This window comes from Coturnix japonica, chromosome 9 (genome assembly GCF_054131305.1).
Source record: "Coturnix japonica strain WE chromosome 9, WE-NBRP24, whole genome shotgun sequence".
In the NCBI taxonomy this organism is placed as follows: Eukaryota; Metazoa; Chordata; class Aves; order Galliformes; family Phasianidae; genus Coturnix; species Coturnix japonica.
In genome coordinates, this window is record NC_140671.1 from 29,662,663 (window position 1) to 29,678,378 (window position 15,716).

The 15,716-nt window shown below is 46.2% G+C and overlaps 1 protein-coding gene across 2 annotated transcripts; it reads left to right on the top strand.

Annotated features, from left to right (window-relative positions):
- The first annotated feature begins 379 nt into the window (after window positions 1-379).
- LOC107323546 (ATPase family AAA domain containing 3A) lies at window positions 380-15,437 on the top strand. Of its 2 annotated transcripts, none has more exons than XR_014931850.1 (16): window positions 380-636; window positions 775-851; window positions 2,049-2,150; window positions 3,291-3,350; window positions 3,615-3,684; window positions 4,443-4,608; window positions 5,099-5,168; window positions 6,316-6,471; window positions 6,701-6,757; window positions 7,280-7,405; window positions 9,439-9,563; window positions 10,225-10,292; window positions 10,636-10,706; window positions 11,163-11,330; window positions 11,513-11,621; window positions 15,014-15,437. XR_014931850.1 is itself a non-coding variant. In XM_015882779.2 (16 exons), exons 1-16 carry the CDS (start codon window positions 414-416, stop codon window positions 15,191-15,193), a joined length of 1,812 nt encoding a protein of 603 aa, XP_015738265.2. In that variant the 5' UTR covers window positions 380-413; the 3' UTR covers window positions 15,194-15,437. The 2 variants fall into 2 exon arrangements, 1 of the variants encoding a protein (XP_015738265.2); XM_015882779.2 differs by having other exon boundaries at window positions 10,241-10,292.
- Window positions 15,438-15,716: the final 279 nt, after the last annotated feature.

The following is a 15,716-nucleotide window of genomic DNA, read 5'->3' on the forward strand; positions in this document are numbered from 1 at the left end:
CTTTTCTAACTCCTTCAGTGTGGGCATTGGGCACAGTGGGGTTGGACCTATGGATCTTAATGATCTCCCCCAACCTTAATGATTCTGTGATTAACTCGAGGCTGGTTTTAGGTCTATTTTCATTATCGAACCTAGTTTTACTCAGGAGCTTTCCCAGTCTTGTTGCCGGCCGCCATTTTGAGGCCATCCCCTTAGCAACGCAAAAACACATCGGTTGCTAAGTCAAAACGCATCTCAATTAAGTTTGACCCTCTCCGCTTCCCATCCCGTTCTCCTCGCCTCTCACCCTTCCTGTTTCGCTCCGGATTGGTGTTTCCCGCGTGACGTCACTTTGGCGCCTGCGCGCGGCCCAATCGGAGGCGGCGCTGCGTGGCTGAGCGCGCCGTGGGTCGCGCGGTGGCGGGATCGCCGCCATGTCTTGGCTCTTCGGTATCAACCGCGGTTCAACCCCAACAGGAGGCGGCGATACGGGGCAGGGAGGAACCGGAGTCACCGGGGTCACTTTACCGCCAGGTCCGGGTGGTGCTGGCAGCGGGCAGGCGGGGGATCGTAACACTCCCAAGGACAAATGGAGCAACTTTGACCCCACGGGCCTGGAACGAGCGGCTAAAGCGGCGAGAGAACTGGATGCATCCCGTGAGTGGGGGAACGGGGGAGGGAGGGACATCAAATAGGGTTTGATAGCCCGAGGCTGCAGCCTTATGGGTGTAGTAAGGGGGAGGGTGGGTTCCTACCGGCTCCGTGTTAACAGCCCCATTACTCTGCCCGCTGCAGGTCATGCCAAGGATGCGCTCAGCCTGGCCCAGATGCAAGAGCAGACCCTGCAGCTGGAACAGCAAACCAAGCTGAAGGTACATCGGGATGTAGCACTGAGCAGGCAGCCCGTTAGCACAGTGTGTTATAGCCCCATATCCCAGCAGTCTGCCCCAGGTCTTGTGTTCTATCAGTGGGCATTTAACTTCAACAACAGGGCAATACTTGCTTTTGAAGAAGAACAACGTAGGTCACCGTGGAAGTAATCCCTCCTGCTTGTTTCCATGGGCACTACAAGAGATACAAAGATCACAATAGCACCGTTTGATAGAGTAGATTCTCAGTTATAAAGCACTAGTTTTCATCATAGCCACTGATTAATGTAGTGGAAAAACAATACAGGAGTGAAATAGCAAAAGGGACTAAAGCAAATGGGATAGCGTTACAAAGGGAAAGTGCTCACCTATCTCTGAAGACCTGTGTTATATCAGCTCACAAAGAAACTCCACAAGAGAAGGAACTCCAAGCAGAGATCCTTCCCCAGTCGCAGCCAGCCCTTAAATGAGGTCTAAGAGAGGTCCACCCCTTCTGATCACTCAGCTGAATTGCCTTCACCTGTGCTGCCAGGGCTGGCTGGGTCCTTTCTCCAGGTGCTCAATCAGGCCCTGACTCAACAGTTCCAGGTTCTCAATTCAGGTCCTGACTCAACAGTTCCCATACAAACCCCATTAGCTGTGTGATTTCACCAGGATGAAGCAAGAGCTTGCATGCTGTGCCCATCAAAATCTACACCAATGGTGATGACCCGCTGTCATCGCTGCTGAAACACACCACCTCACTGTGCTCACATCTGTTGGTTGGTCACTAAGTATCAGTGAATGTTATTTGTTCCTTGTGAAGGAATTCACTGTCACGTTGTTGCTTCATACAACGCTTTCACATCAGGCTGCCTCTCTGCTGCCATCTGCCACATGGCAACAAAATGTAACAGAACGATGGGGAGAAGGTTCAGCCTCTGCTGCCGTATGACCAACATGATAAAACAGGAGGTGTTACTTTCAGGGCAGCCCCTGTGATTCTGGAAGGTGAAGTGCAGATAATGTCTCAGCCATAAGTGATTTTGTAACCCCCCCCTCAATGTCCCCACCATTTTTAGGGAGTAACAAGGGTTGTAATGCAGGGAAGTGCAATGTGATTACAAATACATTGTTTAGAACATAACTGCCACAATCTTTTCCCTTGTAGGGTTACGTACTGAGCTAATTTGTGATTATTATATCATTATCTCACTACAGGAGTATGAAGCTGCCATAGAACAACTGAAGAATGAGCAGATACGGGTACAAGCAGAAGAGAGACGAAAAACACTCAGTGAGGAAACAAAACAGCATCAAGCAGTAAGGGAACAAGGGGAAGCCCACTGATGGGAGCCCTTGTGTGTGTCCTCCTGCATGGGGAAGGAAACAATGCATTAATTGTTTTGGTGGGGTGGTGGGCAGCCATAACTGGGGGCTTTGCACACTGAGCCTGTCTTCTACCCTGTCCATGTGATCATAGAATCATAGAATTACAATAGAATTAGAATGATGCTGAGCTTAATTTGTAGTTGTATTTACTGATATCACAATGCATGAGTGAATGCATTAGCAGTAATAGTGAAATCAGGGACATGCAAGCTAGCTTTTGTTCTAACAGCTCACACAGTGGAGAACACAGAAGCAGGGGCTGATGAATTCTAATCATTTATGTACTTTGGGAAGGCAGCTAAAACCACTGGATTGGCACGTGTTTCTTGTCCCTCTGAAGTGTGGACTTTGAACAGGGCTGGCTCAGGAATCACGCTCCACTTCTGTGCCTCGGTTAGCTTTCAAACTGCTGCAGTTCACAGGGGCATCGCTGGAAGTCAAAGCTCACTTCATGATTTGCTCCTGATGTGCCATCCTTTGAAGAGCAGTTGTTGAGATAACTGTTCTGCTGTATCTGGAATGGAAAATAAATCAGCCATTGCGTAGAGTCCTTGTTGGTGCATTGGGATCCCCAGACTGCTTTCTGTTGAGTTTAGCTGATGTGGGTTTATTCATCAGTTGCAGTGGAGAACTGACAGATTAGTGAGGAACAAGAAAATGAATTGGAAACACCACTCATCTGACAGTCAGTTATCGTGCTATTTCTGTTGCATGCAATCGCTGGTCCAGGTACTTTGTTTTAGAACATGAAAGCATGTTTATCCCAGTAAAATAAGTCTCTTTTTAGGTCAGAGTACACTTGGTCTTCATTTTGGCATCTGTGATACCTTAAAATGAGGTTGGATGTGGTAGATTTCTCAGCATAGATGAATTTTTGGAGATAGCTGAGAGTATTTTTTCCCCTATTCACTTTTTAAACCCTGATTGAATGATTTGTGTTGTTTGTGCTGTGTTATTTTCTTCCCCTGCATATTCCCAATCTTTTTGCAGTTGTTCCTGTTTTCTCTTAAGTGCTTAATCTTTATATTCTGAATGCTCCTTTATTATATCTTTTTGTTTTGTCTCATGCAGCGAGCACAATACCAGGACAAACTGGCACGGCAGCGCTATGACGAACAGATGCGACAGCAGGTATGGTTGTTTCTCTAACAGCTGGGAGCTGTAGCAGTTCTCTTGGGTTCTGACCAGACATCAAATGGAAGGTCAGGAATTAGGACTGAGTGGCTTAAAGTGTTGGATTATCAATATGAATCCAACAGATGGAGAGAGGAAGAATGCCCTTCAACACAGGCACCAGCTTCTTGATAACAATTTATAGACTTAAGTTTACACAAATACCTACTTGTCTGAGTTCTTAAACTTAAATGCATCTTCTGTTGTCATCTCTGCCTCCAGCAACTTGCTAATGAAGAGAACCTGAGGAAACAGGAAGAATCTGTACAGAAGCAGGAAGCCATGAGGCGTGGTAAGTTAAGTTCTTCCTTAGCTCTTAGCAAGGTGTGCAGGCAGATCAGTCTCTGTCCTCATCTTTGACTCCCCCAGGTTGGTTGGTGCCCCTTTAGGCACTGGCAAACAATGTAAGTCCCAGTAGCATTGGAACTACCAATTGCTTGCAAGATCAGCTTTGGAAGTGGCTGAGCTACTAACTGGCTGCTCTGTGGAAGCTGGATTTATCAATAAACTACCAGCATCTCCTGATGTTGCAGTGAAAGCCTGATTCTACATTGGAGCAACCTAAAATAGAACTGATTTTGAGGAGGAAAGAGAAACAAAATAGCTAATATAAGGAGTGGTTGAAACAACGTCACCTAACCTCTATTTATTTGCTGCTGTAGAAAATACAAGTTGAATCATGACCTTTTAGTGTGACATTGGCTTTGTTTCTTTTCATTGTTACGGAGTTGCCAGAATCTCTGGGTTAGTAGAGCTCTAACAGGACTGTGAAGCAGCTTGTAGGTAACCAAATAGGATCAGAGTGTTGGTTTGCTTGCTGCACATACCTTGACTGCCAGTCTGTCTGCTCCTTGCTGCCATCTGGTGTAGTATTGTAGCAACAATTCAGCAGAGCTCAATGCTGAGCCTTGAGGGAGAGGTGATTGATGCTGGAGGATGTGGCTGTCAGGGCAGTCCAGCATCCAGGTGTCCGGGCTGATCTGGATGGGATTTCATGTAATGTCATAGAAGATTGAGCCAACCCAAAATACTGACCTCTCTTATTTACAGCCACGGTAGAGCGCGAGATGGAGCTACGGCATAAGAATGAAATGCTGCGTGTTGAAGCAGAGGCAAGAGCTCGTGCCAAAGCTGAGAGGGAGAATGCAGACATCATTCGTGAGCAGATCCGCTTAAAAGCTGCAGAGCATCGCCAGACAGTGCTGGAGTCCCTCAAGTATGTGCAAGCCAAGCGGAGAACATAGGCTATCTTACTTCTTGTGCAGATTTCCTTTGTCTTGTCAGAAGCTTTCGCTGTTGTTCCCTCTGAGCTCTGAGAAATATGATGAGTTACTCTGAACACTTTTGTACATTGAATCATAGGGATTATATGGAGGAAAACCTTCTTCAGCTGTCTGTCTTTATGCATCGGAGTCTGAGTGTGAACCAAAAAGAGTATTTATAGAGCTGTGAGTCTCACACAGTTTTCCTAGCAGATGATTTCAAGCCATATTTATTAAAATTGAGACTCAGCTACTGCAAGAAATCACAGCTCTTTCAGTTTCTGGATATGTGCCATAAATATATGAACCAGAGCTTCTCCAAATGGGAGGGCATTTAAAAATTAACATTGACTGGTTCTAAAGGAGATCCTTATAGGATGTGAAGCTATGTTGTAAATTGTTTCAGTCCAGCCTTCTGCTTATCTTGATGTTTCTTCACCATAGGACAGCAGGGATGCTCTTTGGGGAAGGATTCCGTGCCTTTGTGACAGACTGGGATAAGGTCACAGCCACGGTAAGATTGAGTCACACATAGACAAAAAGCCTGGCAAAACTCTTGTTTTATATTGGGCTGCCAAGGTTCTTAAAATGGCATCAGAGCAGTTCATAGCTGAAATGCATTTTGGATCTGTACACATGCTTTCATTATCAGATGTGCCTATTCTGGATGGACAGGCTGGAAATCCGGAGAGCACTTATAAAAGCATTACATGTGCTAAATAAGTTGATTAAAGACATCCCAGCATCTTCTTGCAGGACAAAAGACTGGCAGTTACTTCCTGTTTGACATAATGTCATTTCTCACTGCAAAACTGTGCAGCACTGAGGTATTTTTAGTAGCATGGCTCGTTAAAATGGACAATTTGCTTTAAATCAGTGGCAACCATCTGTTCCACCAGGCAGTTCTATACACAGAGGCTGGCACAAAAGGCACTTTGTCCGAGTGTGCTGGGGAGTGGATGCTTTCAGTGCATCCTTTTGTCATCTGCAGGCTGTACCTGGAGTGCTTGCAGTATCTGGAGCCTTTTGAAGATGACTGCTTTTAGCTGTATGTTCTCTTGACCCAGATACCAGTTTCTTGCACTGTGGTCATTTTTGCTTCTGATCAGCTCTTGTCTTGGGAAATTGGGACTTCTTTTCTTTAATATAAATAAAGCTTAAAGTACATATATTTTTGGAAAGGAGGTAACACAGCCAGAACTCTTACATTTTGGGTTGCTTTGAAAAATGCTGTAATGCTGACTCCGAGGCAAGATGTAGGCAGTTATTTTGGAGTTCCTCTAAATTAACCCTGTCAAAATACCTTCTTTTAGTGGAGGGCTGCTAAAAAACACGGAGCTGCTTGCATTCTAAACTCCTGCACCTATTTGCTTTGTCTCCTGTTCAAAAAGAGCTCTAGGAAGCATTTCTGTGACACATTTCCTAAGGTCATCACTCCCTTCACTTGCTCATGCTCCTGTTGCAGTGCTTTCTTGAAAGGAGATACACTTCTGATAGTTATCTGTGGTGTACTACACCACTTTTCCAGTTGCATGTCTTGACTCATCTCCTAATTAACATTGACCCCATGCCCTCATTAGGGAAGGTAAGTAAATACACCAGACCTGTAGCTCTTAAAACTAAACATGTGTTTTGTAATCCTCATCCCCTTTTCTTTCCAGGTTGCAGGCCTAACCCTGCTGGCCGTGGGAGTTTACTCTGCCAAGAATGCCACTGCAGTAGCAGGACGATACATAGAAGCACGTTTGGGTAAACCTTCTCTAGTGAGAGAGACCTCACGCATTACTGTGCTGGAGGCACTGAAGCACCCAATCAAGGTAGTGTGTAGCTCTGGCTTTGTCTTACTCTCAGCTGTGAGGATACAGAATTCCTTTTCCAGCTCTGTGTCAGGCAAGGATCTGCCTGTGGGCCTGTGAATAAATGTACTAATAGAGGCTGTGTGGGTGAGCTGATCTCATTGTCTTTAATGTACTAAGTTTGTGGTTTCTGAGCTTTGGAAGCCGTGGTGGATTTCTACACATCAGTGATTGACTTTTTCCTCTCTAGGTTGGTAAGCGTCTCACCAGTAAGGCTCAGGATGCCCTTGAAGGAGTTGTTCTCAGTGTGAGTACCATGTTCCGCTATCTTAGTCGATGAGCAATGACTTCTGAATCTAAATAGGGAAAGCTGTTCCCTTATATGCACTTCAAATGATGTAATTCTAGTAATTCTAACACCTGCAGTGTACTGAGACTGTATATAAGCTCTGATGCTCACTGGCACACGTTAACATTCTTTTTCCTCTGAGCAAACCATAGTTCAGTGCTTGCCTGGCTGCAGTTTTTCACTGCTAATATCCAGAGCTCCACTAATCTCATCTGTGTAATACTACTGAGCTTATGGTTGCTGCACTGCTTCCTGGCTTGAGGAAGAGAACTGCAGTCAAGTGGACTGAACTAGAAATCAAGTAAATCCTGAATACAGGGGAAACAACTCTGCTCCAAAGCAATAAGTATCTGAAGTGAAGGCTTACAAGCCTGAGACTGTAGGAGTGCTGCTGCCTTCTTGCTGGCACAGATCCCTGAAGCTAATCAATGCTGGTCTCTTGGTTCTTTCTATTCCTTAAGCTTAACTCTTTTTTTACAGCCCCAATTAGAAGCACGTGTGAGAGATATTGCCATAGCAACAAGAAATACAAAAAAGAACAAAAGCCTATACCGGAATATTCTGATGTATGGTCCTCCTGGCACTGGAAAAACACTTTTTGCCAAGGTAAAACCCTGCCAGCATTCAGACTGCCTACATATTGCAGAGTGCTCCAGAAACTGCAGGTCTTAAGTATCCTCTCTAGCCTGAAACCCACTGTTTAAACTCTGTGTTCTTACATCTCTATTGGTGAGAGAGGAGGGAGCATCCACCTGATCCAGCTCTGAATTAACACAGTCACTTGGATTCTAGTGTTAAGTGTAAACAGAAGAGCTTCCACCCAGAAAAGGCAGTTGGCAACTGTGACTTGTGAAATTGCAACACCAGCCTGCTGTCTCATTTCCACCTGTTAATTACACGCACTTGTCCAAATAAGTTCTTTCTTGCTGTCACTAACTAATCCCCGAGAGAAAGAAGAGATAAATATGGCTTTACTTTGTGTATGCTCTACAGGGGTGGTTTGCACGTAGGCTTGTGTAGCAATTGGACAGAACAATACATTGGGAAGGGTGTTACAACAAAGGTGTGATGCTAGACAGACCAGCACGATAGAAAGGTGCTATAAAAGAAGAAAAGATTGCTCACCTGTATCAGAAGATTCCAGGTTCATAGGAGAAAGCCTCACCAAAGAGGGATCTTCAATAAGAGATCCTTCCCCGGTGCCAGTCAGCTCTTATATGAGGTCTAAGAGAGGTGCAGCCAGGCTGCTGGTCACTCAGCAGCATTGCCTTCAGCTGTGCTCCCAGAGCTGACTTGAGTCCTTTCCCAGGTGCTCAATCAGTGTTTCAGGCCCTGACTCAACAGTTCCCATACAGCTTGAATTGGGATTTCAGTTTTTTGACTTGTTCTTCTCTGCTTGTCCAGTAGATGCGAGATTCCCTATGCAGCAATGCAAGGAGAAGGGAGAAAAGAGATGAGTGTTGGGCAGTGGAGAAAGGGGAAGAAACATATTTAACACTTCTCCAATACGATGGGATCTCACAGGGGGGGGTGGTGACAGCTATAAAGGATTGGGACAGATCAGAAGAAAGGTGATATAGGAGTGAGGAAAGGTCTGAGTACCTGTATGTGTGCTCTGGAGAGGACAAAATGCTCTACTGAGAAGCAGATTGGTTTCTGAGCTGTAACTTTTGTGCTTGTGTTAATGGCAGCGACTGTGCAGTTTGCTGTCCCTGCTTTCCAGAAAGGCAGCGTGTCATAGCATGGTGGCCTTCTGACTACTGCAAAACAAAGCCATGTGGATCTGTGGTGTTAAGTATTTATGCTACATGACAGGTTTCTTGAGGCAGATGTAAACACACTTGGATGTAATAGCTGCTAAAGCTCCCAGCTTCATTGGACTGATGCAGAACATTGAACATTAGCAGCAGGAACTGCGTGGTTTTAATGGGCAGAGCGTAGCTCTTTTTTCCTGCCTCCTGCTGAGCAGCACATAATTGGTTGGGTTCAGCTGAGCGTGTTTTGCTGGAGCTGTTGCTTATCTACGTGGCTTGACTTGTTCATTTTAACCTTCAGATGACTTTCCTTTACTCAGCAGAAGCAAATAGCCAGCTCTGGGTCAGCTAATGGAGTGTTAGCTCGGGCTGCTGCCTGTCCCTGTGGCTCAGTTGGTGGCTGCTACGTGAATTGCTTTCTGAAATGGAGGGTAGAGATCTTTCCATCCCTTGGCTTCATATTCAAGCCCAGTCTGTTCTTTCAGATACAGGTGGCTGTGGCCTTATTCACCACTGAGATATCATAGTGAGATGGAATTTGGGGCTGAAGCAGAGGGGGAATTTCTCGAGGCTTTGATAATGTGGCAGCCTAACTGAAGTTGGGACATCGTGAGCCAAAGACTCCTATGAAGTTCTGGGTGAACTTCAGTTATATCTGCTCAGCTGTGCTTGATGGACAGGCTCATCATTTGTGAGCTAGCAAAAAAAAAAAGTGCAGATAATTGGTGTATTTATATTTTACCTGCAACTTAAGGGAGACATTTCCAGCATGCACCAGGAGCTTCGTCAAAGCCATTCACTTAGGGGCTGTGAGCTGTGGCAGTTTCGTCTGGGATGGCCTTGCAGTGAAAGAGGTTTCTTAACTCTGTCTTTGTTCCCTTCCAGAAATTAGCTGTGCACTCGGGCATGGATTACGCCATCATGACAGGTGGTGATGTTGCCCCTATGGGGCGGGAAGGAGTGACTGCCATACATAAGCTCTTTGACTGGGCAAACACCAGTAGGAGAGGGTAAGTAGAGCTTCCTCTGACGTTATTCTGGATATCCAGCAGTTTTAACTGCTCACATGTTTTGTGTTGCCTCTATTGGCCAAAAACAGTTGTGGTAGAAATGCTTCTCTGCAGAGATTATAGCTGAGAATGCTTATAGAAAAACTGGAGCTGAGTATGAGAATGAGATGTTAAGAGGCCCTGAAACCCCTTGGACAAATGTTATGAAAGAGAGCTGTATTTGAAGCTGGATGAGAAAGTAATAGATGCTGTGGCAGCTTTATGAGCGGCCTGGTTCTGTGATTGATAAACATCTTTATACACTTGGTCCCCTGGGAAGAGCATTGCCCTTGGGTTATAAGCGAATTTATTTTCCTGAATTATTCATTGACTTTATTAATTCGCTTCTCCGCAAGTAGTAAAACCATTCCATTATTGCCAGTGTGGTTTGGAAAAGGAAACCAACCAAACAACAAAGCAGTGTGCAGGGGAGGGCTCTGGCTTTAGGATTTTAGAATGGGATGAGGAAGGAGCCACCACCAGCACATATCTGCTCAGACCTGAGAGGAACATAGCAGCACTGCTAGATATACAGCTGGTCACTGCTGTGGGTGTCTGGAAGAGAGACAGGGGAATCTTGGAGCCGTGTGAGCCTCACTTACCTGTCCCTGTTACTGTGCAGTGCTTTCCTTTTGCAGCCTCTTGCTGTTTGTGGATGAAGCAGATGCGTTTCTGAGGAAGAGAGCCACGGTAAGTGCTTTCTCTCTGGTCTTTATCTGCACATGCTGCAGTTAGCCAGCCTGCAGCCTACTTGTTTAACGTGATTAGCCAGCTTAAACAGGCACAAGATTAAAACTGGAAGGTGCTGTGCTGCTCAATTAAGCGGTACAGAGATGAGAAATGAGCCTTTTGCAGCTGAATGACATGAGCATCTCAGGGCTGACTTGAGAATTCTTCCCTGAAAAAAGCCTTTGCAGGTGGCTGGGAGGATCCTTTGACAATAATAAAGCTCACATTGTCAATAATGCTGCTTAAACTATGACCTGTCTTAAGTCCCAAACAGCTCATCTTCCTTTGGGTTTCATCTTTGCAGGAGAAAATCAGTGAAGATCTTAGAGCAACGTTGAATGCATTTCTGCACAGAACAGGGCAACACAGCAACAAGTACGTATGCGGTTGGTTTCTAACCTGACTTATTGCTGATTTGGGTAATAAAGCATCCCATTCACTTGTATCCTTTTCACCCATGTATCAAAGGGAATGTCAATTCTTTATCTATGATGTGTTTCTGCAGGGGCTTGAAGAGAGCTCCTGTCAATAGAGAGGAACAGTTTTGTGCCATCATGGCTCTCTGGCCATCTAAGTTACCTGCACAAATGGCATCAAAGAACACAGCCCCCTGTAGGCTTAGATTTAAATAGACCACCAGAACATGAATGTTTCAATAGCTGTGGTTAAAAGCCCATTTCAAATTACAACTCACCTTTAAACTGGTAACATCAATTAAGGCATCACATCAGGTGATGAAAGGCCTTCGACCAAAGCCATTCCTGTGGTTCAAATGGGTTGTTAGTTATTTTGTATGGTTCTTTCCAGTCTTCTCTTGTTTCATACTTCCAGGTTTATGCTTGTTCTAGCGAGCAACCAGCCTGAGCAGTTTGACTGGGCTATCAATGACCGGATAGATGAAATGGTGAACTTCGATCTGCCCCAGCTAGAAGAGCGAGAGCGGCTTGTGAGGATGTATTTTGATAGGCACGTCCTGAAGCCAGCCACAGAGGGCAAACAGTGAGTATCCTTGTTGCTGTTGTCCTCAGCTGTGCTAGCAGAGCTGTCTCCTCCAAAATGAAGAGAAATCTGATGTTCCCATTCAGAAGTAGAATTGTCAATAGCAATACAAACCTCCCTCTGCCTTGCCTCCTGCTGTCACGTGGTTACATATAAAGCAATCCTTGTGCTTCTGCTTTTAGACGTTTGAAGCTGGCCCAGTTTGACTATGGCAAAAAGTGCTCAGAGATTGCCAGGCTGACAGAGGGCATGTCTGGCCGAGAGATCTCCCAGCTTGCTGTGGCATGGCAGGTAGGTGGGGTTTGGATCATTGGGCTTCCTGCTTCTTTTTCCCTTACTATAATGCTTTGTTTTTAATGGAGTCTCAGATCTTGAAAAATATCATTATGTCCTTGTAGTAATATCAGAACACTACTAGCTCTAGAGTGGGTGTCAGTGTCTACATGACTCCTTGTCTCATTAAATAGGAAGAGCTCTTAGAATCGCCAGTGGGGAAGCCCCCTACTGAATTAAAGCAAAGCAAGTTCCTTAGGAACAAATGTGGCCAAACCACACGGGCTGTTGCTTATGTTTCAGCTCAAGACATTTAGCAGGAGAGATGCCTGATGTTGTCTGTCGGTATGTCAGCATCAGGACACCAAAGCATCCTTCCACCCTGCTTCAGTCTGAATGTATTTTATATAGCATCTCTGGCAGTGTTAGCCCTGCCTCTTATTCCTGCCTTTCTGCTATCCTTTCCATTGTGCTGCTACACCTCCTTGTGCGGCTGTGCTGTGAACTGGGTCAGGGAGCTGAACGAAATTAAAAATAGCTTGGCAAGGCGAGCTGAGTGCAGCCACACTGTTGTCCTGGCACATCTGAGGTCGGGGTGTGTAGGGGCTGTCTGGCAGGAGAAACAGATGAAGGGCAAAAAGAGCCAAGACAAAGGGAAGACGAGGCACCTCTTACAGTTGTTTTTCATCTTGAGAGCACCTTACAGAGCTGATAAACAGCAGATGCTGTGAGCCTGGCACTCTTTAGAAGTCCTCAAAGCAGCCTTGAAACAGTTGTGTCTTGAGACATTTCAGCTTCCAGTGCTCTTTTAGATGGGCTCATCACAGCCAGCTGCTGAAATGCAGCGTGCCTCAGGTCTCTGCCTAATAAATAGATTCAATTGACCCATTCTTGGAAGATTACAGCACAAAGCCCTAGTGAAAACTGCTGCTGGAACACAGAGCTAGGTGGGAGCATTTTGTTTGCCTTTTGTTTTCAGCTATTTCCTGTGGTGACCTGATGCGACTTGAAGCTAATCCTCCAAGTGTAGGCTTAATTGCAATACGCCTGTCGCTTAATTCACCTCGCATTTCTGTGTGTGTGTTTCCTTAATTAGTTTTTTCCTCCAACACTCATTTGCAGTGTTGCTGTCTGGAAGCGTTCTGTCTCTACAGGTGTCTCAGAGCAGAGCCTTAACCTGTGTCTGGGCAGCAGAGCTGAGGGAACACGGTGTCAGCCTTCATCTGCATTGAAGTGCTGCTGAGTTCTGCAGGGGTTGTCCTGCTATCACCTCCAGCTGACTGGGGGTGTGCTGCCTGCAGTCCTTAACCCTTAACTTCCATGCAGTGAAACCTAAAAAAGCAGCAGGTAGTTGTAAAAAAAAGCATGATAGAATTTGGAGATGACTTACCTCAGCTCTATTATACCTGCCTGGGCTCATGGGCAGAGCCAAAACCCAGAGGTGGTTTGGGAGATCAAGTTCTGAAGCAGTTGGGGGATAAACCATTGTAGCAGTCATCTCTTCCCAAACAGCAGCCCAGAATGGCAGCAGAAAGCTGCTCTGCAGCCCCATGGCCTTGCAGGCTTTTCCCATGAAGGTAAACATCTTAACGAAGCAAGAAACCTGAGCAGCAGATGCAGCTTCCATAGGTGGAGTTCTTATGGAAGATGAGTGTGACACCTGAGTGGAGTTATGGTTCACTGCTGTCTCTGTTTGTCCTGAAGGTTCCAAAGCAGAGAGTGAGTGCTGGCACTGGGAAGAATGCTGTTGATGGTCTGCATGCTGGAAATCCATTTTAATCTCTTCTGCCAAAGACTTTGCCTTCCCTTTCGCCCTTGTTCTTTTCCATACCTAATCCTTGATGAACAAAGCATGGATTAGATACATTTACACACTACAGAGTCCCTTTGAATCAGTTGCAGTAACATGAAGGCTTCCTAGTTTTGCACCCTGACCTTAAACCCACTGACAAGCTTTAGATGAAGCATCAGCACAGAAACCCTCCACTTTTCCAAGCCTTAATTATAAGAATAGAGTTATCTCTTATTTTTCAGCAGGCTGCTTTCATTAGATTTGTCATTCAAAGGTTCCAAGGCCAAGTGGAAACAGAATTGGGCTGAAATGGAGCATTGGGTCCTTCAGGCTGCACTTGTCATCTATGCTCCATCTTTCTCCTCGCACCAACACACGTTGTTTTGGGTTTGTGTTACAAAACACAAATAGTTGGGTTAAAATGGGTTAAAATCCATCCAGGCAGGAGGCAGAGGTATGAATACAAATGAGCGCAGCACCATCTCAGTGTGTGCAGCCCCTCCCAGAAGGGACAGCTGCTTCCCCCATTTGCTTTCTTGACAGCGAGGGCCTGAGGCTTCCTATAAATAGAAAGTCATTGAGAAAATCAACAGAGCGTGAACTGCACAGCTTTGCAGGAGTTTCCACTGTTGGATTTCGGGGCTGTGCAGAGGGAGGGAGGAAAGAGGGATCCATGCCCAGGAGGGGGATGTGGGCAGAGGTTTGGGGTGAGGAGCTGGCTGTGTCAAGCTGCCTTGCTGCCACTGCTGTGCCAGGAATGCGTTATGGGAGTGCTGGCACAGGGACTCACCCAATATAGATATCTGCAGCTCGGGGTTGTGTTGTTACCTTGGAGATAAGATGCTCAGCTCGCAGTGCCAGCTGCCTCCCCTTCCTTCTGGGCTGCAGTTGCGTGCTGCACTGCATTGCTGGGCTCCCATGTTCTTCATGTGCAGACCAACAGGACAATCCTAATGGTGCAGCTGCAGGAGAGTGGCACAGGTGGCTTTTACCCTCACAGCCACTGAAGGATTAGGTAAGGGAAAACATCATGGGACATTTAGCAATTGGACAGATTAACATGAGGGACCAGAGATATAATGACAGAAGGACTGGCACAATAGAGACATGCTATAGAGGAAGGGAAGATTACTCACCTGTATCAGAAGAGTCCAGGTTTGTAGAGAAAAGCTCCACCAAGGAGGGATCTCCAGGAAGAGAACCTCCCCCTGTGGCAGTCAGCCCTTAAATGGGGTCTCAGAGAGGTGCAGCTCCACCTCTTCTATTCACACAGCTGCTTTCCTTCACCTGTGCTCCCAGGGCTGACAAAGTCCTTTCCCAGGTGCTCAATCAGTGACTCAACAGTTCTCATACAGGACATGAGGATGGGATGGGAGTTGATGCAGCACAGCAGCAATATGGGGGTGCTTCCAGGTGGAAAACCAGAAGGTCGCACATCACACATTACTTTAGATGCTGCAATGCCCACATTCACCCTGACACTGCTCTTAGTCCTCCCTTGTAACCGTTTAAAACCATTTCTCTTGCCTTGGATGGAGATGCTCCACCACCCTACGCACCTTTTCCTCTCTATCTTATTGGCTTCACATATGACTCTCCTCTGCCTTTGCCTCCTCAGGCTGCAGCTTATGCATCAGAGGACGGTGTTCTGACCGAGGCCATGATCGATGCTCGGGTCGCTGACGCCGTCCAGCAGCACAGACAGAAGATGGAGTGGCTGAAAGCAGAGGGTGCAGAAGCCAGCAAAGAAGGAGTCAGAGCCCCACTGCTGCCTTTCCCCAAAGGAACACCGGTGTGAGAAGCACCTGCAGGCTGCAGACCAGCGTGGGTGGGGATGTGGGCAGAGGAGAAGAGTGGGGAGTGTCGTCTTGGGTGGATTTTTGGTGGAATCATGTAAGAGATGTGCCCCTTTGTGCAAGGGAAAGGGGAAGGAGTGCTGCTTCAGTCTGCCTTTCATTTCGTGTTTTAAGGATGTGATGGAAAACGGAAAAATGGCTGAAACAAGGCAGAAATAACAATATTAAAGGACCCCCTTGCTCAAACACTGGTGGCTGTGTTAGTCTGTGTAACCTGTCCTGTTAGAGAGGGCCAACTCCAAATCCTTTTTGGCCATTTAAACCTGTTTTGGGCTGTCCTGGTGACCCAGCTCTGCAGGAACCCTGGGTTTGTCCAAACCTTCTCCTCCCATGTACATAAATTCACCAGGTTTACATTCCAGCAGAGGTAATTCTGATCTTCTTCCCCACATCCTGCCCAGGGTGGTGCCTTCTCCCTGTTTGCATCTCTGCACAGCATCACTGTTGTGTTGTCACACATGGAGG

Coding starts and splice junctions, on each gene's coding strand:
- LOC107323546 (XM_015882779.2), top strand. CDS start 414: ATGTCTTGGCTCTTCGGTATCAACCGCGGTTCAACCCCAACAGGAGGC. Junction 3,351..3,614: donor ACGAACAGATGCGACAGCAG/GTATGGTTGTTT, acceptor CTCTGCCTCCAG/CAACTTGCTAATGAAGAGAA. Junction 5,169..6,315: donor GGGATAAGGTCACAGCCACG/GTAAGATTGAGT, acceptor TTTTCTTTCCAG/GTTGCAGGCCTAACCCTGCT.